Raw genomic sequence first — 23,302 nt, forward strand, 5'->3', positions numbered from 1 at the left:
AGCTATGCCAAAATCCAAAGAAGCCAAATGTGAGGAACGCCTATGAACCAAAATACATACTTGCTGCAAGTAGTATATAAAACCATGATCAGGGACAATTTCAGCAAAAGCTGAAAACATTGATACGTTAGCCCGAGTTCAGAGTGTCATCCCCCCCCCAAAGAATAAAAAAAAGCTACTTTAAAAAACAAACAAACAACCCAAAACAAACAAAACTATCATCTTTATACATTTAACTATTAGTTCAATCAGAAAAGTAATTAAAACATCAATTTAAACAAAATAAATTATTTCAGATACTAGTTTCTACCCACAATACAAAACACACATTTCTCAGGCACAAAATCCAATCCAAAAAAAGTTACAAATGCTTTATCTTTACTAATTACTGTATTTTGCTTCCGTAAGAAAAAAACCCAACATACTGAGAAATCAGAACTCCTATATTAACTAAAAGGTATTTCAAGATACCTTAATGATCAATTTAACCTGATGTTGAAGAAAAGCCTTTGAACTGCCTAGGCCTCTTAGTGCTTTTAACAGAAATTACTTTGTACCTTCTGCGTTATGGACAGCGTTATGGACTAATTATGCCCAACATAATTCCTGGCTTGCATCGCTTAATAGCGTATACCGAAAAAGGAACAGCCCTCGATTTTGGGGGGCAAATGAATGCACTTAGATCTACGCAAACACATTAGCATCAATTTAATTTTACTGCTATCAGAAAAGTAGTTCACAAATGCTTTTGACAGAAAATAATTAGGGATAACCAGCAAGAGTTTCCTAAAGTTTCTGTGGAGTCATTACTCACGGACCGGTTTCTAACTGCAATTAAACATGTGGCATTATCATTTTAATCAGACACGAACGTGGTTATCCTTTGGTTTGCAAGCCATTATGCAGCACAAACCCACAGCCATCTCCGAGTGCTGAAGTTAGCTCGAAGGCACTTCCACGGTGTACGCGAACACCACAACGCCTTTCCGGATTCCAGGCCAGGGCCCCAGGCAAGGAGAGGTACTACACACACCACCGGTCCCTTCGAGTTGAGGGGGGGGGTCTGCTCCGGTAAGGAAGATTACTTGCTGACTGGAAGAGGCCTTGATGAGGGAGGGCTTGGGACCATCAGAGCTGCTTCCGCGCCTGCTCTCACCCCCACAAACCGCCCTCGTCTCCCAACTACCCGCGCAGCAGCCCCGGCTCTGGGGAGCCCACAGCCCCTCTCCACAGCGCACCCCCGAGGGACACCGACTCCCCCCTCCGTCCCCAGCAGAGGCTGGGGAACGCTCCGTGCCCCGCGGCAGAGCCCCCTCCACCGGCAGTTTCACCTGCGCGGCGAGAGAAACCGAAACACACCGACCGTTCCCCGGCCGGCCCAGAGGTGCCGTCCCTCTCTACGGGCGCGCCGGGCTGAAAGAGGCCGCCCTGCCAAACCAGCCTCCTCAGGCGGCGGCGGCGGGAACGGCGGGAACGGCGGGAACGGCTCTCCCGCCTCAGGCAACGGCAAAAACGGACGGCGGCGAAGGGGGGGGGGGGCGCGGCCGCGCGCTTCCCGCCGCGCCCGCTCCGCCGACGCTTCTCCCCCCGCCCCATTCCCGTCCCCGCCCTTGAGGGGCGGAGCAAAGGCGCGCCCCGCCCCGCCCCGCTTCCTTTGTGCTCGGGCAGCCCGCGGCAGCCGCAGTCGCCGCCGCCGCTTCCAGCCTGGGCAGCGCGCCCTGCCCGCCTGCTTCTTCTCTTCCCCCCCTTTCCTCCCCTCCTCTTCCTCCTCCTCCTCTTCCCCCTCCCCGCTCTATCCCCCCCTGCCCTCCTCGCCATGTCGCTGGGAGCCGGCCCCGAGGCGGGTTTCTCCAGCGAGGAGCTGCTGACCCTCCGCTTCCCCCTGCACCGCGCCTGTCGCGATGGGGACCTGCCCGCCTTGTGCGCGCTGCTCCAGAGCTCGCCCCGCTCCGACTTGGCGGCCGAGGATTCCTTCTACGGTTGGACGCCCATCCACTGGGCCGCGCACTTCGGCAAGGTGGGGCCCGGCCCGGCGGAGCGGGAGCCGGTGGCGGGGAGGGTTGTGTGTGTGGGGGGGGGCGGGCGGTGAAGAAGGGGAAGGAGGGCGCGAGTCCCGCTGGAGCGCAACGCGGCGCCATCTTTGCCCCTTGCGCGCGCTCTGCCGGCAGGCGCCCGCCGCGCCGTTCCCGCCGCCCGCCGCTCCTCAGGGGACGGGGCGGGAGGGCAGAGCCGCGGCGCTCGGCCTCCTTCCTCTCGCCGGGGCGGCGGTGGGAGGCATCACGGGGCGGGTGGCACCTGCCGCCCGTCCTCCCTACCCAGTCGTTCATCCCCCTCCCCGCTGGGAGCGGTCCCTTGGGTTTTTGGGTTTTGTTTTTTTTTTTTTTTCGCTGCCTTCCCGTCAAGCGGGCTGACTGAGGCGGCCCCTCGGTCTCACAGCCGGGCCTTTCAAAAGGCGCCCGGGTCACCGGCACAGGGCGGCGGCAGCTGAGGGGGCGGAGGAGGCACCCGGGGCTCCTCCCAGGCCGGCGCCGGCCGGAGGACCGAGGCGGCGAGCCCTTTTCCCCCCGGTAACCCGCCCTCCGGTCAGGCTGCGTGCTTTTGTCTGCAGAGCCTAGGCACGGTCCTGCGTGGGTCTGCAGAGCCTGGTCACGTCGGACTCGGCGCCCGGAGGCTGTTTCGTTGTGGTGCCTTGTGTTATGACTGCCGACCCGTGAGGAGTTCGGGAAGGAGGTGGTTGCGGTTGTAAAGCAACCCCTCTGGCGCCTAAAGCGTGGAAAATCAATGGTGGTTTATACACGCGCGGGATTATCTGCGTTGACATTGCGTTGTAATGCAGGAAAGATCAAAACATAAGAAGTAGCTGCGCTAACTTCAAGTCTTAAGATGAGTCGTATCTTAATTTCTTGATTTTATGTAGGCCTCCCCCGTTTCTAACGTGGTGAGTGTTCCAGCCTGTGCAGAATTCCAGCCTAGAGGGTTGGGGTTTGTTTTTTTTTTTTCCCTCATTGATTTGTCTGGGTTTGGATCTTGAGGGGCTTTTGTTCTTGTTCTCCTTCCCGTTTCCAATATGTTTCTATTTGTTTATTGACTGTGTGCTGGAGAAGGAAAAAGAATGTACTTAAGCAGTTGTCATGGCTTATGAAAGTACATTAAGAGATGGTTTATATATGTTATCTGCAGTGCTTGAGAAGCATTTTAGAAACATAGCAAAGTAGTCCCTAAAAAAACCCCACCAAAACAAAACCTAAAGCAGCCTTTTCTTCATTCAGAAAGAAGCTAATAATCTTCTACACTCCTACAAGTGTAGTGCCTTAAATTTTATCATGAAATACACAGAGAAAATGCGAAGACACTAATTTGGCATTACAGTCTTCCATTTCCTTTATCCATCTCATAAGAATTTATCTTTGGTATGTGCTTGTGGCAATCTTGCTTTTGTCTTGGAAGTGTGTGGTGTTTTGTTTTTTCCTTTAAGCATCTTCAGCTTTCTACTAACCATGCTAGGTTATGTGACTTTGTGTGTATGTTCTATTCGAGAGACTCTTGCAGAAACAGCTAACAAAGGGAACAAGTCAGTCTGCAAGATACTGTGTTTCTATTTGCCACCTTCGTTCTTAGGTATCAGCAAAATCTGATACGTGTTTTTGTTGCTGCATATAAAGGGGGGAAGATCTGTGAAATGAGACTTGCAAAGATGACATAGGTTATAAATGGGTTTTATACAACTTTGCGTGTATGTACTTTATTAGAAACCTTGTGACAAGGTGTAGGCAGTTTCAACTTATGGAAGTTATCTGCATGTTTTATAGTCTTGTTAGGTAGCGTTCCTTTCTCTGACACAGAAACTATACAACACACTTGAAAAAGTTACACTAATGTAACTGGATCCCAAACTCGACTGACTTTCTGTTTCTGTGGCAGGTACTTTCACCAGTTAATAGATGGTTGCCAGGAGTGAAACAATAGCTGCTCTTAGTGGACATTCATATGCATGTCTTAGGTTCTTACTTATTTTTTTTGCCAAATTCAGATTCATCAAAACTTCAAATGGAGAGCTATATTTCTCAAAGTATCAGAGTTCTAAAACATTAATTTCTGAAATGTTCATTAGTAGTTACTGAACAAGATTCTTTTCCTCTTCACTTCTTTGTTTTTCTAGATTTTGTGGGATTTTCACTCGGTTTTTTTTCTTTTCTTGAAAGAAATTAAATGGTGACAGAACTTCATGGCTGTCCTGATATAGAGCCATTTAGCAGCATGGTCCACCAGACGTGTATTGGTTCTAACTGCAGCTCTGTAGGAGGTTGAAATGACAAAAATGATTAGTTCCTTTCTGGAAGAAGTCCTTGTGGAACAACTCGTTGTAAGCAGTGAAATCTAAAACAATTCATACACGTACACACGCATGTGCATGCACACACAGCATCAGTCTAGGGCTGGTCAACTTCAGCAGCATAGAGATGTTTCTTTACCTGTTGCACAATTTGAACATAGAAGAAGGCCCTTATTGTATCAAAGGACAGTACAAAATCATTTTGGAATAAAGCTATATAGGACTACATTCTTGCATGCAGTTGTAGATGTGCTGCAGTAAGGAGGTAGCAGCAGCAGTAGTCAAGTTCTGTTAGAAATGAATATGTGAAAGAGGAAAGATAGCTTTTGGGGGGGGGGGGAATACTGATGTAATATTAGTACCAATAAAAACAGAGTATCTTAAGACTAAAAATGAAAATGCAGTATTTTTGAATAGCTTACTCTGAACCATACTTGTACAGCTTGCAAGCAGTAAATAAAATACCAGCAAAGTCAATTGAAAGTGATAGGTATTACAACCAATGTTTCTGGCTGTAATATCTGGAGTTTTAATGACAGCATGGACATCCTTTTAGAGATAGCAAGTCCAAATTTGCTTGCTGTGTTGAGTATCTGTGGTGGAGTTTGCATTTTCAGGAGAAGTGCTCATATCCTGAGAGGTAAATTAATTCCCGTTAGAGTTGCTGTATTCCAATTGGAGTTAATTATATAGTGCCCTAAATTACTCTGGCATTCTGTAGATTTCTGAGAAGGTGGGTCAGAATATAAAATTGTTAACAATCTAAAAAGCTAGCAGAGAGGTAGAAAATGAAGGGCTTGCATAAAAACCATTGTTAATTCACTTTGTCTTACGCTAACCTTAATTTCATTTTTCTTTTTAACAACTTGCACGTGTATTTTTATTTTCTCCGACCACATCTATTTGCTTGTACTCTTCTACTTTTTTTTTTGCCATTTGACTGTTTACATTATAGGAAGCAAAATAGTAGTAAGTACATTCTGTTTCTTTTGGAACAAAAGTAGTACAGATAAAAATGCCTGTCTCTTCATTGGTATTTTGCCAGCATTGTGGCCTATATGGAGCCCTGTCTTCATTAAATCAGTGTAACCTCTGCTTTAAATACAACAATACAGTGGAAAAATCTTCTAAAAGGTTATTTAATGAAAGTGGACTTGTGTGTCCTGATCTCAAGCATAAATAATCAAGTGAGATAGTGGTTTTTGTTATGTTGACTTTTCCTCTCCACAGAAGTAATTTACCTCATTCCTTCATAATGTTGGAAGAAGCAGGTTTTTCTGACAGCCGTCACGCAGAAGACCTATACTTCAGTTTTTAATGGGATGAAATGTTATCTACATTGTTAAAAACCTGTAAGAGATGGGGGGGGGGGGAGTGGCACACAAGAAAAAAAGATGATTTAAACATGAAGTTGTATAGGTAATCATGACATGTAGCTGTCTTGTAAGGCAGATTTAAACAGTGCAAGATGACACTGGTGAACCAGTTGCAATGTTTTTCCCCTTTGAATTGATGGGCTATAATACCTGTCTAATTATAGAAATTCTTTCAGCCCAGTTTCTGTGCAGGAAACATTATTCTTTCCTGAAGTTATAATGCTTGTCTGAAAGTGTTTTCAAATTAATTCTGTTAAAAGTCTATTGTTTTAAAAACTGGCTGAACTTTATTTTTGTTTGCAGTTTTAGTAGAGGAACAGGAACCTCTTGGTGTAGCTGAATTTTTTTTTTCCATCACATGGTTTATTAATAATTACAGTGTTACAATTATTAATAATTATTAAGGGTTAAGAGCAATATTAGGGGCATTAGCATGCGAACACCAAGGAAAGTCTAAGGTGAGCAAGTACAAAATGTGTTTGGGTAGTCTGGCATTAGAATTGCAAGTTTTCTTACACTAGTGTTTTGATGTACATTTTCTTGCAGTAAAAGTACTTGTTTGCTTTTGAAAAGGTACTTTGTCTTTGGTAATGTTGAGGTTTATGGAGCTAGATTCATTAATTCTGCAGTATTTCAGTTACCCTCATCCTTGCGTGTTTACTTCATGTAATTAGTGAGTTAACGGTACATCTATGTCTAGTGTCAAAGTCCATTACAGTCCAAAAAAGTACTTTTGTATATCCTAAAGGATAGGGTTCATATGTGTGTGTTTGAACTACGTGGGGGGAGGAAGCAATTGAAGTTCACAATACACTTGCAAAACTAATAAAATACTTTGCTACAGTGGTTGGTACTTTGATCTCATGTATGTAATTCATCAAGATCAGGAATTTGCAGATTAAAAAAAAAAAAAGAGAAAAAGAGAGACTGACATACAGCAGTAGAGAAGAATGTTGGAATCGTGATGTTTATGCTTCTATCTGAACCAAGCTGCCAGCTGAGTTTCTGATGCTTTTTAACTGCTCCTTTATGAACAGACTATTCCATAGCTGTTATCCATGGCTAACAAACATTTTCTTTAACTGCGAGAGACTGACCCGTAGTTTTGTTTCATATGAACCAATGCCCTGAGTCAGTGTGGTGGTTTTTTGTTTTGCTGTTGCATGTGTGCACAGTGGTGTTTGTTTTCTAACCACAATAAATGGAAGCCTAGACTAAACTGTTTATTTTAGCATAGTGCATTCCTTTTCCTATCAGCAAAAAGAGAATGTTACTGTGGGACAGGAAAGGAGCTTTTTTTTTTACTATTTTTGAAAGTTGAGGTCATCGTGGCTGTGGTTTGCCTAGCTTCTACAAATGTGATGTTATGAACATTTAAAAATAGTAGCTGGATATCTGACACTTCTGGTTAGTATGATGGGAAAAGAAAAGTCAGAATATAGCATGACAAAATACAGCAATATTTTAAAACAAAGAGAGCTTTTCTTTTTTTGGCATTGCCACAAACATGCAACCTATTTTGTTTTTAACAGCTCTTCAGCTGTAATAACAAGAAAATGGTGGAAAGAATTTATTTCTTTTATAGATTTAGCAGAGTATTAACAGTATTAGTTTTCATTAGTAATCTGCTTCTGTCACTCTAGGAAGACATTAAAGAAATTTTAAATATTTCTTGTGTTTTTCTGGTTTACCTTCCTCTCAACTCTCCTGAGAGTACATCTATGTATCCCCTAACACCACTCTTCTTTTGGCAAACATTGTCTAATAATGTCTGTTTAGTATCATGTTTGCAGCTTTGCTGGATCAGAACTCTTTTTTCCTTTCCCCCCCTCCTTTACAAAAGTGAACCAAATAGCTCTTGTAGTCAGATCTGAGGTATTTATGCCCTCTTTTCCCCATCCCAAAAATAAATGTTGGAATTCAGTTTTGGCGGTAAGAATTAAGTATTTTTCAGGTATGGCCTATGGCCAAGGGAGGGAAGAGTATAAGGAGGAGGGGGGAAATCCTAATGTTTGTATTCTCTCTTGTTTTGCATCCATGTAGTCTCACTAGTAAGTTTATCTTTTCTAGGTTTTATGTATTTATTTATTTCTCATGTGCTAATTGTTATAGCACGTATGTGTAACACTTTTTGTTTTATTTCCTCATGTCTTTAAAGCTGGAGTGCCTAATGCAGTTAGTAAGAGCTGGAGCTTCTGTAAATGCCAGTACAACACGTTTTGCTCAAACACCAGCCCACATTGCTGCTTTTGGAGGACATCCACAGTGCCTGAATTGGTTGATTCAAGTGGGGGCCAACATAAACAAACAGGTATGGGTTCACGTGTATTCCATGTCTGCATATAGTTCTGGAAGGAGTGTCTTGGTCCCTTTTTGCTACACGTATGATCCTTACATTCAGATACAGATACATTTTTAATATCAGCTGAAGTCAAGTGACTTAATTATCAGTTATAGACCTTTTTCATTAGAGATAGGACTAATAACTGTCCTTTAAGCCACTAAAGGTTTGGAGAACATTTATTTTAGGAATTGATGTCTTGCTACTTATTGAACAAAATAGTATGCTGCTCTGGTGTTGGCAGCATTAGCAAATACTCTGATATTGTAATGCCTCTTTAGGGGAAAGAAAAAAGACTAGCGAGGAACACACTACTTATTAAATATGCTAAGAATTGAAAAATTCACCATTACCTACAGAACCATGAGACCTGTGTGGTACTTCATGACTTAGTCATACATCTAGCTAGTAAGGTCTGCCATGGTTTATTTTAAGGTGCATCTGGTTTCATACTTTTTTCCTTCTAAGATTGTTTCCAAAGCTTTTCTAGTAACTTCCTGCAAATAGATCAGAAACATGTACTTTACTAACAAAGAATGAACGGGTGGGGTTTTTTATTATTATTTTTTAATAAATTTCCATTAATTTTACTGTGAGTATGGATAATGATTTATTTGGTAGCAGAGAGTGCATTAATATAGCAAAATTCCTGTAAAGGACTGTTGTAGTCTGGTACAGTAACAGAATTGAGTGCTTAAAACTATCATGCTTTTGGAGAAAATGTTTGCAGTACTGAATGGATCTATTATGTATGCTGGGCATACATAATGTGTGCCTTTATAACAGTACTCAAAATTATTATAACATTCTATGAGAGTAATTAATACTACAGCATATGCCTTTACTAAAAGCTGTAGTATAGCACAGCATCTATAAAATGTCTGGTCTGTTAAATCTTGCATCATACTTCCCTTAAAATATTTAATGGCCAGACTGTGTTTTATATGCAGTAGAGTTAAGCTAAGTCTGCTGAAGAACTTGAACATTTGCATTTCTAGAGTTTGGTTGTTTTTTTTTAAGCTATGCAAAAATAAGAAATGGGGAAGTTTGTGTTGAGTTTTCAGAAAAGAAGGCTGGTGCATTGAGAACAGCTGTGAGACACCAGGAGAATTGTAGAAACAATGAAGGTGACTGGATGCAGAGGCTATAGATCGCATCTTCTCCTTGATACCTGACAAAAGTAACTTATGCAATAAGTTATTGCTGCATAGTGGTAGAATCTTCAGAAGAGAAAATACCAAGAACTATAAATGCATCTGGAGACCAGGTAAGAATGTAAAGAAATGGTGATTAGAGAGGAAACATGGCATGCACAGAATAAAGATGTACAATATCTGCTAAGTGAGAAGAGAAGAATGAATGAAAATGAATGAATGAGAAGAATGAAAGTTTCCAGCTATGAGAATAAAGAGAAGAACTGACCAGTGAGGTTGAAATGGAGTTGAAGAACAAGCTTGCTGTCCTGGAACGTGATGGGGGAAAAAAAAAAAATCACATCTAGTGAGTGAGGTTATAGCAAAGAAGAAAGTAGCAGCTAGCCCCCAAAAGAAGAGGAGAAGAGTGCAGACAGATCTCTCCATGGGCTGAGGGCAACATGCAGATGACTGTAAAGGAAAGCAGAAGGCAGTATAATACACAGTTAAAAGTAGGCAGGAAACGCATTGCAGCTTAAAGAAGTGACCAAGACTAGCCAGTGACTCAGGAGTCTTTATGAATTGATGGCCTGTCACCAGAGAAAATACCAATAATAGATCTGTGGTCCTCCACAGGAAGAAGAGTACTGTGGTTCTCAGGCTTTCAGATAGTGGTGATAGTATCCTACAGACTTCTAAGGGCAGGTTTAGGTATTGACAGGCAAAGGACACTAATATAGATGGTACTGAGAGTTGACACTGTGGAAGCAGTGTGTGTTGTTAATGGTAGGCTCAAGTTACACTTGTATGTAATAACTTTTTTTTGCCCCCACAAAATATTAATTGAACATATAAGAAGAGGTATTTTAAATTCAGTTAGATGATAAAGTAAGAAGATAGCTCTGGTTAATTAAAATGGTAGTAGAAACAAAAAAGTCCCAAGTTCTTTGTTAGGATGCAAATGGTCAGTCACACTGGTTTCACATGCACGTGCACTGAAAGCTAGACAGTGTACCTTGGTGATACCTGTAGCAGCAAACTCATCCCACGGATATTTGGAATGTTTCATACACGGCTATGGAAAGCATAGTGCATGCTTTGCTCTCCCCAGTTCCTTCCAACTGCTTATTGAATTGCAGTCAAATTCTACTATTCTTGTTTGATTTGAACTGCTTAATAAATGATCTTGGTTCCTTATTTAACTTCCAAGCACTTTCAGGTGATCATCTAGGGCTTCCACCCACACTTTTGAGCTTTTGGAGCACTATTTCCTGATGTGTATTTTGTTTATTCCTTCCAGCTCGCTGACTGATGCTGTACTTCAAACAGACATAGTCACTGGCTAATGCTTGTGTGAGGACAAGTGTTCCATGGACACTGGATACAAAACACATGCTGAGAAAGATCTGGGAATACTTGATATTTTAAACTAGTAAAACTTTCCTTCCAAACTGACTCCTGGTCATTGGCTACAGACTAACCCATCACCTCTGGAAAAAGAAAAGGATAGCTTCTGAAAAGGAATCCACTCGAGTCTCTCAGTCTTAACGTAAACCTCCGGTACTCAGTAGAATTTGCATGCACGCTTTCTCATATCTTGCCCTGAGGTATTGTATTGTAGCCCGTGCTGCCTGCCCTGAAGTTTAGGAAAACTTGAAAATGTGTATCTTGGTGCTGGTGACAGGTGCTCAGGACATTTCTCAGGCAGCAGCAATGAAGGACAAATGCTTAGAACTGCTTGTCCCAACTGTACCTTGCTCCCCAGATAAGTTCTGTGAGTATATCCTGTGATGCCCAGCCCTCTTATATAACTGTATGTGCTGGCTAGAATCATCTCTCTCTCGTTATGATCAGTGGGCAGTTCTTCCCCACCAGGATCACTGTAAGAATTCACAGGAGAAAGCTGAAGTGCCACGGAATGATCTGCCTGTTTCTACCCAGCAGTGGACTTGAGACAGTCCTACTATTTTTTTTTTCTTCAGTGGGCAGTGCCTGCTAATACTTCTTAATAAGGTGACTCAAGACCTGCATTTGGCTTCCTGCCTGCTCTAGTTCACTGTAACAGTGCAAAGCAATTACACTGCTACTTCCCCTGAGATTTTTTTTTTTCTCTGATGTTTATCCTTGTCACAACACAGATTCATTCTGTGCTGTTGTATGTATTAAGATCAGATAATCATGAGTACTTTTGATTAAAAAGCCTGTTACTTCATTTAAATATACTTTCCCTCTAGCCTTAGCCTATTGAACATTTCTGTTGTGTGTTGCCTGTGTTGATTGGCCAAAAATACCAGTTTTATGTGGCCTGTCTTAAAGAGAAGGGGTAAGAAATACTGCATCCTTACAGGTGATGCTAACTTTTCATCCAGCTGGTTACCATCATGTGGCAGTGATGGCAGATAGATTTAGGAGGGTTAGACTACCCATGCTAGCAAGAACTGTAAACACAGTGATATCCTTGGTGGGGAGGAAGAAAACACTCATTGCTCTAGTATGTTATAGTTTTGTATTTTAAACAACAGTTTGGACTAAAGCCAGATAAAAATATTCTCATTTCTCATCTGTACTCAAAATTCAGGAGAAACCATCATGAATTCAAAGTGTTTTTAGCAAACAATGAGAGGAAAAATACTCGGCATTCTCCAGCTTTTACTTCTTGGCTTCAGAAAGGGTAGGGTGCTGTGTCTAAGAAATCTGTACAGCTTTTGGAAACGGGATCAACTGATAGAACTTGAAACTCAGTCAGTTGAGTTAAGGAATGGTGTTAGTTTGTATTTCTTGTCAGGTAAAATAGTGCTTCTGTGTCTTAGGTATCTATAATAGAAGTATTTTACAAGTGCTTGCACGGTGTTGTGGTTTAAACCCAGTAGGCACCTAAGCACTGCACAGCCACTTGCTCGTTCCCCCCCTGCCCGCAGTGGGTTGAGGGAGAGAATTGGAAGGGAGAAGTGAGAAAATTCATGGGTTGAGATGAAGACAGTTTAACAGGTAAAAAAGGAAACAAGGAAAAACAAAACCAAGAAAATCAAGTGATGATAAATTTTTAAAAATCCCACACCATGACCAAAAAATCCTCCAGTTGCTCACCAGTAGCTGATGGGTGCCTAGCCAGTCCCCAAGCAATGACAGCCCTGGCAAACCACACACCTGCCCCCCTCTGCAGCTTTTCTTGCTGAGCATGATGTCATACAGTATGGGATATTCCTCTGGTCAGTTTGGGTCAGTGGTCCTAGCTGTGTCACCTCCTAGGTTCTTGTGCACCCCCACCCCACTCCTAGCTAAAACATTGGTGTATTATCAACACTGCTTTGGTCACAAATCCAAAACATAGCACCAAACCAGCTGCTATGAAGAAAGTTAGCTCTATCCCAGTCAAAACCAGTACACTTAGTTGAAAGCTTTCAGTGTAAATGTGCATGGGGGCTTTTTGTTTTAAAAATAAATATTTACAGGTAAGTAAATTTTCTTTTTTTTTTTTTTTTTTTTTTTAATGAAAGGGCTATAAAGGTACCAGTAAGTGAAATTAACTGAATCATAGCCAGGGACTTGCAACTTGGAGAACAAAATGGGAAATTTGCTCTAAGTTCAACTGAAAGATCCTAAAGCCAACAGAAATTTGGATCCCACAAAGACTGAAAGAGGGGAAAATAGAGTAAAAATGGCTTTAGACTGAACTGAAAAAATAACCACATCTAAAAGAGGCCTGGGAATAGGCAGAGAGTTTGAGAAAAATACTTAATCAGTAGAGGAAATGTCTTTTGAGGTTAAGCAGCATAGTGAGGGAATGCAAACTGATAAATCAAGCTGAGAGATTTACAGGGAAAATTTAAGCCGAAAAAGCAAAAGACTCTTTAGCCCCATAAAAAAAAAAAAAAAATAAGGAAGGAGGCTAGATACTTACTTAGTAAAATGACACAGAAGTCAAAGGTAATCTAGTCATGACCCCAAGCTAGAGAAGACTGTCCTTGTCTTTGCAAAAGGATAGTCATGCTCCTCCAGGGGAAAGCAGGACGGCGTTTGACAGTGGCAATGAGTTGCAAAAATACATGTGCCTATGATGCCTCATTACTCTCTCTGTCATTTTTTCAGGAGCACTGTACACAAAATACTTAGTCGAAGCAAACAAACTTGTGTTATCTTGAATGCTAAATTAATATAACTTAATTGGTCTTTCTGCTCATTTATTTACAATGTGACTTCTGGATTGTGAGCCAAGTTGGGGCTGTTGGTGCAGTGTTATATCAGCAGGGTAAATGGGACCATGAAAAGTTCTGCTCTAGATATGAAAGGCCAGTACAAGTTATTGATGTTTCCCTTCCTGGAATATTCTTACGGAAGGGATTATATCAAACTGAAGCACGCATGGGAACTGTGGACAATTAGAAGGATTATGAGGTATTGTTAAGGATAATTAGGAATTTGTAGAGCCCCTCAAAATAAAATAACTTTGTTCCATATAGCCAAAAGAGAGATAGGGAAGAGGTGTCCTATGCATGAAAATGTGCTAGCAATCTAGACCCTGAACTGTTCTCGGAAGTTTCTTCGAAAAACCTCTGTTACATTGCTTTTTCTGTTTGGTGCTATCCATTCTAATTGTTGAATCAAAGCAGAATTGTTCTGAGGCTCATAGAGTACTTTATTTTCCTCTGTATGCATGATTTTTGATGTGTTGAAAATTAAGTAAACTTTTAAAGCCATTTTTCAGTGGGAGGTAATTTTTTTTTTTTCCCCTTTTCAGTCAAGCTTATAACCCAGAGAGAATTTCTTCTTTGCAGAGCTAGGAGACTGTTTTGGAAACTATTTCAGTGCAAATAGATTCAGTCGCATAGGAGAACTTCAAAAGAAGATAACATTAGTAATGACCGAAATTTAGGTGCCGTAATTAAAATGAATGCTATAAAAATCTAAATCTGTATATTCTGTGTTTTTCTAAGTATGTTCTCAATTCCTTAGCTTTAGAGAAGAGACACATGGTTTTCTGGGCCAGTGACTGAAAGAAGCCCTTCTCAAGACACATTCTCTTCTGAGATACTAACCTTTTCTGGTTGTTGGTGACAGGATTGTTAGCTGCTATAAGCTTAGCTTATTCTTTTAATGCAGTGGTGATGAGTCCTTTTGCAAATGTCTTTTCTCATTCTTCTAGTGTTTCCCCACAGCAATACTTCATAATTCAGTTCTCTAGATCTTAATTGTGGGCAACATGCTAGGTTTATGGGGCTAGTAGATATTTTTTTTTTATATCTCTCTCATATGCATGGCTAGCTGAGCTAACTTTCCCTAAACTGAACTTTATATTGAATAATTGTCTTTTAAGTTAGGGTTGGGGTTGTAAATACTAATGCTGAACAAAAGAGGCAATTCACTTCTACACTTCTACCTCTTTAACAAAAGGTGGGCGGGAAAGGAAACTGTAACAAAATGGTGAATCGAAGACAGCTTCCATGATGGGAAGATGTATTACACTATGAAGAAAATATTCCTGGATAAATTAGTGCCAAATGAATTTCCATTTATGATAGTTAATAAAATTACGTCCTCTGTTAAACATCTCTATCTTTCTGTAACTTCAAGAAAAGTTATAAATAGGAGAAATTATATAAACTTAATTGGAAGGCAGTCTTCTATTCATCAGCTACAGACAGCCATTTTGGAAGAAGGGTTGTATGGCTCTTTTCTAATCACTAAGGACTCTGAGGAGTTTCCTGCTCTTTTCTGTCTCCAAACTTTGTCAGCCTCAGCAATTTTCCTTAGTTTATAAGAAGGTAAACTTTGTCTGGTAACATTATTGTTCCCTGCTGGGGGTGCTAGGTGGTTCGCTGTTGGCTGAATATATGTCTTAAGCAGTGGTAAACTAGCTTACCCTCAAGGAATTTGTAACTTGCTATAAAAATATTTTACCATGAAATAAAATTGGCAAGTAGAAAATTGAGAGTATATAACACATAATCCAAAATTCATTTTCAAGTCATATTTACATGGTCTAAAAGATGTGATTTAATTTCTCAGAATCTTGGCAGACAATTTAAAACACTTGTTACGTTCTATCTATTGAGATGGTACTATGATCATATTCTGAATATATTCACATTTCGACTGGAGCTAAAGTGTAACCAGTACTGTAGAGTTAGATGTGAAGACTCTTGTGTACAAAGACTGGCGAGTCAGTAAAGGTGCTGTGTTACTTTTAATAGCTAGTGTTGATATTTTAATAAAAGGAATGGGGAGGCAAAAATGAGGTACATACAGTTAGAACATGTTTAATATCAGTCCAGCAGACAAGTGAAGTCTGTCAAAAATTTGGAGAGAAAGAAAGAGGATGGGAAATAAAGGAAAAAAAGAAAAAAAAGCTATGTATCCATTGGAAGTGTTGAGGACTGTGGTAATGAAATCACATAACAAACCAGTAACTGAACATTTTCTTGCTACTTCAAGGCCCTGTTTCATTACAGACCCTTCTCTGTGGTTCTTCATACTGATGGTTAATTGCAAGTACTGAATTTCATTTGCAGCCTGTAGATCATAATGCACGGAATTTAGCGGCTGCTTGCCAATTGCATTTGTAAAACTGCTGTAGATTCTCTGTTATCTGTGAAGATATTTTGTAGAGAGGAGTTGCTTGAAAAGCAATACACAACTCCCGGTACATTTGCACATAATACGAAAAGATTAAATGATTGGCTGTGCTGGTTAACAATAATGGAATGTAAATGGATAAAGATAGAAAAGAAAAGCGTATAGGACATGAGTCAATGTGTATGTCTCAGGAGAGATCTGGCCTGGCCTGTGAACTCTGGGCATACTTCTACTACAGTAGATTTACGCATACATACTCCTCACCTGGTGAGTATTTGTGGTGCAATACAGTACTGCCTAAGTGTGTCAGCAAGATCTGAAAGCAATATAGTCCCACAAACTTGGCCATGCCGCTTCTGAATTCAAGATGGCTTGCTCAGCCCAACATACTGGGAAACAAAAGTGCTAGGAAATAAAGGTGTTAGAGTAATTTGTTACGGTGGTGTATGTTGTGGGGTTTTTTAGCAAGTTTTGCTGAATATGACTGCTGATTGCCTTGTTATTGGATAAGGCTTATCCTCTGAGTTAGATGCCCTTAGCGTTATTTCTTGCTAAATGTCTAATGTACATGACAGCCCACTGCAAACTTTAAAGTACCTGATGCATTTGCTAGCTAATAAATGCTGCTTTTATATATCTGCTTTAATAAAGTAAGTATTGTAAGAATAAGATTTTAATTTTTAGAAAGATTATGCTTGACAAAATGTAGTTTGTCTTTACAGGATTATGTTGGTGAAACTCCTATTCATAAAGCAGCAAGGTCTGGTAGTATGGATTCCATAAGTGCCCTTGTGGCTCATGGTGCACAAATAGAGTAAGTGAGGTATTTTTTTTTTGTTGTTGAATGTTGTGTGTTTAGCTAACTAACTTAGACCAGTAAACATAGATACTAATGTCAGAAAAAAAAGTCAAAACAGCAGACACCTGATTAAAAGACAACTAGACATGTTTGACTGTAATGAAGCCCAAGATGTTTTGCATGTCTAGTAGTAAAGTTTATTTTACTTAAGTTATACGAGTGTGCTACATTAGTACTGCATTTATATCTGATATATTAAAATATTTATCACACTTCTGTCAGATGACCCCAAATCATACACTTTATCTAGTGTGTAGTTATATTTTACAAGAGATTTACACCTTGCACTGGTGAATAAATATAGAAAACAATGCAAAAGCAACATTATGTGCAAAATAGCATCTCACACACTCTTCGCAGTTAGTTTAATACTGTTTGTTAGTATATTGTGTATTTGCCCTGTTAACTTTTTTCTTTAAAGGTTTATGTACTGCAAAAACATTCAGAAAATCTCACAAACTTTTGCAACTTACAGCATGGACAAAATGGATGCAGTTTTCACCTAGAAATGTTGAGTATAAGCTCTATGGCTTATAATAATGTAAATACTTTAGCAATTTGTTTTAATTAGAACTAGCCATTTTATCTTAAATGGTAACTAGTTACTGTATTTTAACCTGCAATATGAAACTTCTAAGTTGTAAGTGAAATAAGAATCATGTAGTTAATTTCTTGTTTTACCCTTTGGTTTCCATCTTACTGTTTTTGTAATGCTGCCCCGATAAATCTACCATAAAATCTAAATCTTTCTATGGTATCATAGAGTATTCAGGAAATGTAGTACCTTTTAAGTTAATAGTAATGAACAAATTGCTTTATATGAAGAGATTGCTTCATAGAAAAATGACACTGAAATAACTTACGCAGCTGTCTTGGTTATTGACAAGTTCATTAAATCAGTCTTAAATTTATAAATTCCCATTTCACACTCACTTTCAGATATATTAAGATAAACTTGGATTTAAATTTACTGTGGAATTGAGCAAACCTTAATTATCATCATCAATTAGTATGTAATCTTGTGATTTTTATAAAGTATCCAATCAAAAGAGAAGTTGTGGAACTGCATAAACAATGTGAAATGAGTGAGTTAAGAGTCTGATGGAAAGAAGAGGACGTGTTACATCCATAGGACTTTCAAAATAAGTAGCTGAGTAGTAGAGGTTGGAGATGTGGCTGCAACTTTAACTTGCAGAACTAAAATTTTGCTTTTTAAAAATAGTATCTGCAAGCCATAGGCAAAATATTTCTGTAAAACTTGGAGAGTGATATCTGCCTTTGACCAAAGCTATTTGCAGCAGAAGTAGCGTAGGTTTATAGCAGTTTTAGTGAACAGGAAACAATTTGAATTCTCAGTTTTCTAACTTTGAATTCCATCTGTGTTTCAGTAGGATAGACTAGTCACAAGTTCTGTAGGTAATTAAATATTAGATCCTATCCCGGAAATGGTAAAATCAGGGATGCAAATGCAATAGGCTAGTGGAGCAATCCATGTTTAGTCATTTAGAGGATCAGGACTTGGCCCTGTTACCTGAGAGAGCTAGCTGTTGAGTGGTTGAGGTGAGGATTTTTTTCCATAGAATCTAGTTTTGAGGCTCAGTATGTTAAGTTAGGCCAAATCCATGTATATGCTTTTGATGTTGATTAATTTGGGGTTATCTGGGTTTGAAAACTGGCCCCATATCTCTAATGGTTATGTTGATTTCCTGGTTTTTGTAACATCTTGAAAATGTAGATGCTCTGAAAGTTTTGACTCCTTTATTTTATGGCTTCAGTCAGAAGAAAAGGAGAGGGATTTTATGCATATATTTGTGTTCTAATGTGTATATATTAACTGAAATGATAATTGACTATATAGGACCAAGGCAAGAATTCTATTAAATATAGAACTAAGCACTAACTAGAACTAAAGTGCTGATCTGTACTGATGGTGAATATGGCCTTTTTATGGGGATTAGACCTTCTAATCCAATTTTTTTCTTTATTTCTTCATGCAGTTATGGTATCAAAATCTAGTTATGTGAAGATGCAGAGAATATCCCTTGTGGCTGCAAATAGTCAAATATACTGCTTATACCTGATATTTATAGTATACATCAAGTATTGCACCATCCCAGTTTTTTACAGAAGGTAGAACAGGGATGTTAAGATTTCATTATTACACGAACACTAGTAATCAGTAGTGTAATATTGCAAGAAATGTATTTTTATTAATGAGTGATTATTGAAATACTGCTGTTAAAATGAAGTAACTTGGACTAGTGTAATCTTTGATATTAGTGCTTACTGTATTTCTACTTTATTCATTCCTTTGGTTATATCGGAAGCCAAAGAATATTGACAGTAGTCCAGTAAGGATAAAAGGAAGAATTTTAGTTTGAATAAAATTGCCTCACTTGAATTGTTGTAGTTTACTTTATTTCAGGCTTGTTAGTGTATTGCTTTTACAGAGAAATACAGTATGTTGCAGTCTCTAAATTTCATGAAATTGTTGCATTGTTTTCCTAATTGATGAGAGAGAATTTGGGTCTCTATTCCTGTGTAAATTTTTAATAATATTAAAAAATAATAATTGTACCCTAGTGAAAATATTTTGATTTTTTTGTGGTATTTACCTTCTCATTTTAGCTGAAGCATATTCTGTGCACAGTATGTCCTACAGCCATAAAAATGGTTGCTCCACTAACTATGGTATTCATGGACCCTTGAAGAGGGGGAAGCAGGTGGTCACAATGTCCTCATATGAGTGAAAAGGTTTGCTGTGTAACTGACTTTTTAATGTGGATAGTACCTTTTAAAGTATCCATAATAACTGCTGGATTTTCACTAAAAAGCATAATTATGCGATTTATGTATGGTTAATTGTGTATTATTTATCATGGTGACAAAACAAGTGTCCACAGCTCTTAATGGAGGAAAAGCCTTCTTGGTGCCATGTTTTGTTTTGCTCTTTTACACTATTTTTTTTAAATGCTGGGTATTAGTATAGTTACATTGATTGCATCACAGCATATATAAAAATATAAAATTCGGTTACAAACACAGGACACTGTTGAATCAAAAAAATAATAAGCAGATGCAGCTGTTAATTATACTGATTTGAACTCACTTCTGTTTCATGTCTGTTCTCATGCAGTTCACTTGTGCATTGTGTCCACTTATTTCTGAATAAAAATTCTTCTGCAGCTGTCATGTGAACAGTTGTGTATTCCTTAGTGACTTGATTAACAGCTAGGAGAGAAGTTTCAAACACTATATTATCTTGGAGTAAAGAGAGGTGTAACTTGTGGGACAGGATGTGGCTTGGTGTGCACCTGTCCAGTTGAACACAAGTACTTGCTTCCTTCAGAGTTTTGTTGATCAAGATGCTTGAATAGTAGCATAGGAAAGCTTTTTATTTCCCTGCCAGAAGTCTTGCAGGTTTTGGAAAAATCGGTTTGTATACCATGGTGGGATGCTACAAGACCCCAAAGAGATAACTTTCCTTTCTGGTTTCTTACGCTCTGGTCTCCAGGTTTGGGGAGAATAACTGACATGCTGGGATAAATACACCAGTACTTCTGTTTCTACCAGATGACAGATTCATATCGTGATGTGGATCTAGTTTAGGCAGACACTTCAGCCACTTTCTCATTAAAGCTGTCTTGCATTCATTTGAATGTGTAAATTCACTCCTTCACTTCCACTTCTATAATGCCAGAAATGTCCTATCTCTGGTATTTAGTTTTTCAGCAAAAACTTTATTCTCATTCTTTAACAGTGGCTTAATTTTAATTCTTTGCAAATTCATGTGTCAAACTGCTTTGTGTTGCTTAAAAAAAAAAAAGCAGCATTCATTTCTTCTTCACAACTCCTTTCCATCCTCCATAACAGAAATCTGCCCAATGTGTATTTTGTTAGTGCTGCTGGATTAGCCCTTTGTGAAATTCTTGTAATACATTTCTGTTTGAAGTGTGTTTCACATTTTAATTATGACCACTCCTGTGATTCTCAGCTTTTTTCTTCTCATTTATACCTTTGAGACATCTTGACTTTCTGAAATTCAGTCACCTTTAGTGAAGAGACCGAAGAAGAGTGATGTGTAGATTTCATGATGATAATGCAGAAATCAGCCATTCCTTTGTGTTGTAAACTCTTGGTTTCTTTTCAGTCTGGATGGGAAACTTATATGGCCTGTTCTCTTGAAGGGTCTTAGGGTTCAGATATCTTCTCCATTAGCTTCTGGATTTCTTCCTGATTTCTTAAAATCTTAGTGGATTTTTAACATTTGGTTGTTTTTCGTACCTAGCTAACTTAACTACCAAACTTTTAATACTGAACTGCAGTCCATTTCTGGTGTTAATGTACTTGTGACATAGTAATGGCACTTCACCTTTTTACTTGAGAAGCTGAACTGCTACATTGATTCAATCTAGGTGAATCAACATCCTACTTTCTTACGGTCATTAATTTCACTGAAAATAATACTTCAGGTTCTTACTGGTTATTTGTTTAAGAATAGGATTTAGGTGCTTTTTCAACAGAGTGGTTCTTATCTGTTAGTTAGTATATTAGTATTTCTATAATCTGTTTGGTACTTTTCAAACTCAGACCACTTGTATACGATTCTTTTTTCAAACCTGATTGTCTGCTCTCCAGATACCAGTTACACTGCCAGATTAACTACTGTTGTTGCGTTATTAGACTGTGCAGTATAGGTGAGGAAAAAATGTGGCTGTTCTTCTTTCATTGTATATAACAAGCATTCTGTCATTGTGTATAACAAGTACTTTAAGGGCTGTCACTGTAGTATTCATGTAGTGACCATTCTGCAGTATGGAGGCTACAGGTATTGGAATTCATTCTTCCTTTCCTGCCTTATGTAAATTCTTATGGAAAGGCAAAGTCAAAAATGGTTTGTACATTTCAGTGGTGACACTAATTCTCCGCAAAATAATTAAAAGAAAAGCTTGCTAATTTCTTCCATGTTTGGTTTCATGCTTGATTGCCATTCTTGTAGAAGAACTTAACGTGGTTTATAGGAGGTTGTGACCGTGAAGTAAGGCGGTACTTTGGATTTGGTCTCAAGGAAAAGATTTGGAAATAGTGAAGCAGAACATACATGTATGGATAACTGATAAATCAAAAAGTGGAAGAGAGAGGCTCAGTCTTACAGTAAATCAGGATGGAAAAGGGTAGTTTTCAGTTACAGCTGTTACAAATAATGGCAGGAAACTGAAGCAAATGCTTACAGCTGAGTTCCTGTTCAGTTTGAGAGTGGATTATTCTTAGTGCGGATGGAATAACAACAATAGTTACTTGACATCAGTTCAGAAATAGAGAAGAATGTGAGAGGTTGTACTTTTTTTTAATAAAGTTAAATCCTTCATTAAAGCAATGATATTTTGTGACCTTTCTGGAACATAAAGGAAGTTCACAGTGTATGGGTCAGCTTGATAGGGGAGCTTATTCATTAGTGATGAGCCTTTGTGATTTATAGCACTGGTTTCTCAGCTTTTCTTCAATCCAAAAGAGATGGATAAAGAACACTGAAGTGTTACCAAGACTTATTTAAATGAGGATAGCTCAGATTTCTGACAGGAATGTTAGGATTTTTTGTTGGGAGTGATCTGCCTTCACATATGATACTGTGCTAATGTCCACTGTGCAGCTTCCCTTCGGGTTATTTTTTTCTGTAAGATAAGCTATTACTGGCAACAGAAACCTGTTGCAGATAAGTCAGGTGGAGAAACCAAAGTGTTATGAAGTGGAACTTGGCCAGAGCACAAGTTAGATACAGCGAAAGAAACAAGGGTGCAGTGTATTCCCAAATAAAATAGCCTGATTAGTTCTGATGGCTAATCTAGACATTGATGGTGGCGATGGTCTGTACAGGTGCTGTGCTTGATCTGCTAATACTTTTGGACTGGATATGAGATGAGAGAATTGTTAATTGTAATGCATTTGCTCTAACTTCTGCTGTGTTGATTTGGATTTCATTTGCTATTCTAGTTTGTGTCTTCTCAGTGAAGTTGATCATAGTTCAACTAGTACCTTTGAACTTGGACAAAAAACATTAAGCAGTTGTGGCATGGCCCAGAACACGTTCACATTGGTCAGAAAAGTTTTCTAATGTGTGTCATGTGCTACAGGTTACAAGATGTATTTCATTACATGGAGGCTTAACAAACCCTGGAAGAGCTTTGGCAGCTATGACTTCAGGAAAACATTATACTTCTGTTTCAGCTTCTGTTTTCTTCTTTGTATTTTGCTTCATGTTGCTCATACATGGTAGATAATTTTTTTTCTTTTAAATGGAGGAAAATCTAAGTTGAAAGAAGTATTTTGAGAAGCTTATTTGAAGTGGTTTTGTGCATTTCAGCAGTTTCTTGGTCTGAAAGGTCTTCTGTCTGCTTGAGTAAGAGCATCAAGTTATTTTTGTCACAAAAAATAAAATTTTGTGTGGTTTCATAGTCTCCTTCTCCATGCCTGCTATGGGAAAATAATCAATCCATCTAATACCTTTAGTCCTTTTCTTCATGACTTCCCCCTCCCTGCCCCTTTTGGCACAAAAATACTTCAAAATTCATTTACATCTTTTCTTTAGTTTTATTCCCGAGGTCTTACTGTCCATGCTTTTTGTACTGAATCTCTTGAACTTTCTTCTATGTTTGGCACATTTGAGAGAAGCTTGCTTTATTAATTTTT

At 39.1% G+C, this 23,302-nt stretch overlaps 1 protein-coding gene across 4 annotated transcripts in view; it reads left to right on the top strand.

The window, feature by feature from the left end:
• Positions 1-1,731: 1,731 nt before the first annotated feature.
• Positions 1,732-23,302, top strand: part of ANKRD10 (ankyrin repeat domain 10) — a 38,635-nt gene continuing 17,064 nt past the window's right edge. Inside the window, exons 1-3 of one of the 4 annotated variants that reach the window (XM_052774045.1) lie at positions 1,732-2,017; positions 7,868-8,020; positions 16,479-16,570. In XM_052774045.1, the coding sequence (XP_052630005.1) occupies positions 1,817-2,017; positions 7,868-8,020; positions 16,479-16,570 (446 nt within the window). In that variant the 5' untranslated portion in view covers positions 1,732-1,816. The remainder of the gene's footprint in view (positions 2,018-7,867; positions 8,021-16,478; positions 16,571-23,302) is intronic. The other 3 variants (XM_052774046.1, XM_052774047.1, XM_052774048.1) reach the window with 3 other exon arrangements.

Source organism: Harpia harpyja, chromosome 22 (genome assembly GCF_026419915.1).
Source record: "Harpia harpyja isolate bHarHar1 chromosome 22, bHarHar1 primary haplotype, whole genome shotgun sequence".
NCBI classification, from domain to species: domain Eukaryota; kingdom Metazoa; phylum Chordata; class Aves; order Accipitriformes; family Accipitridae; genus Harpia; species Harpia harpyja.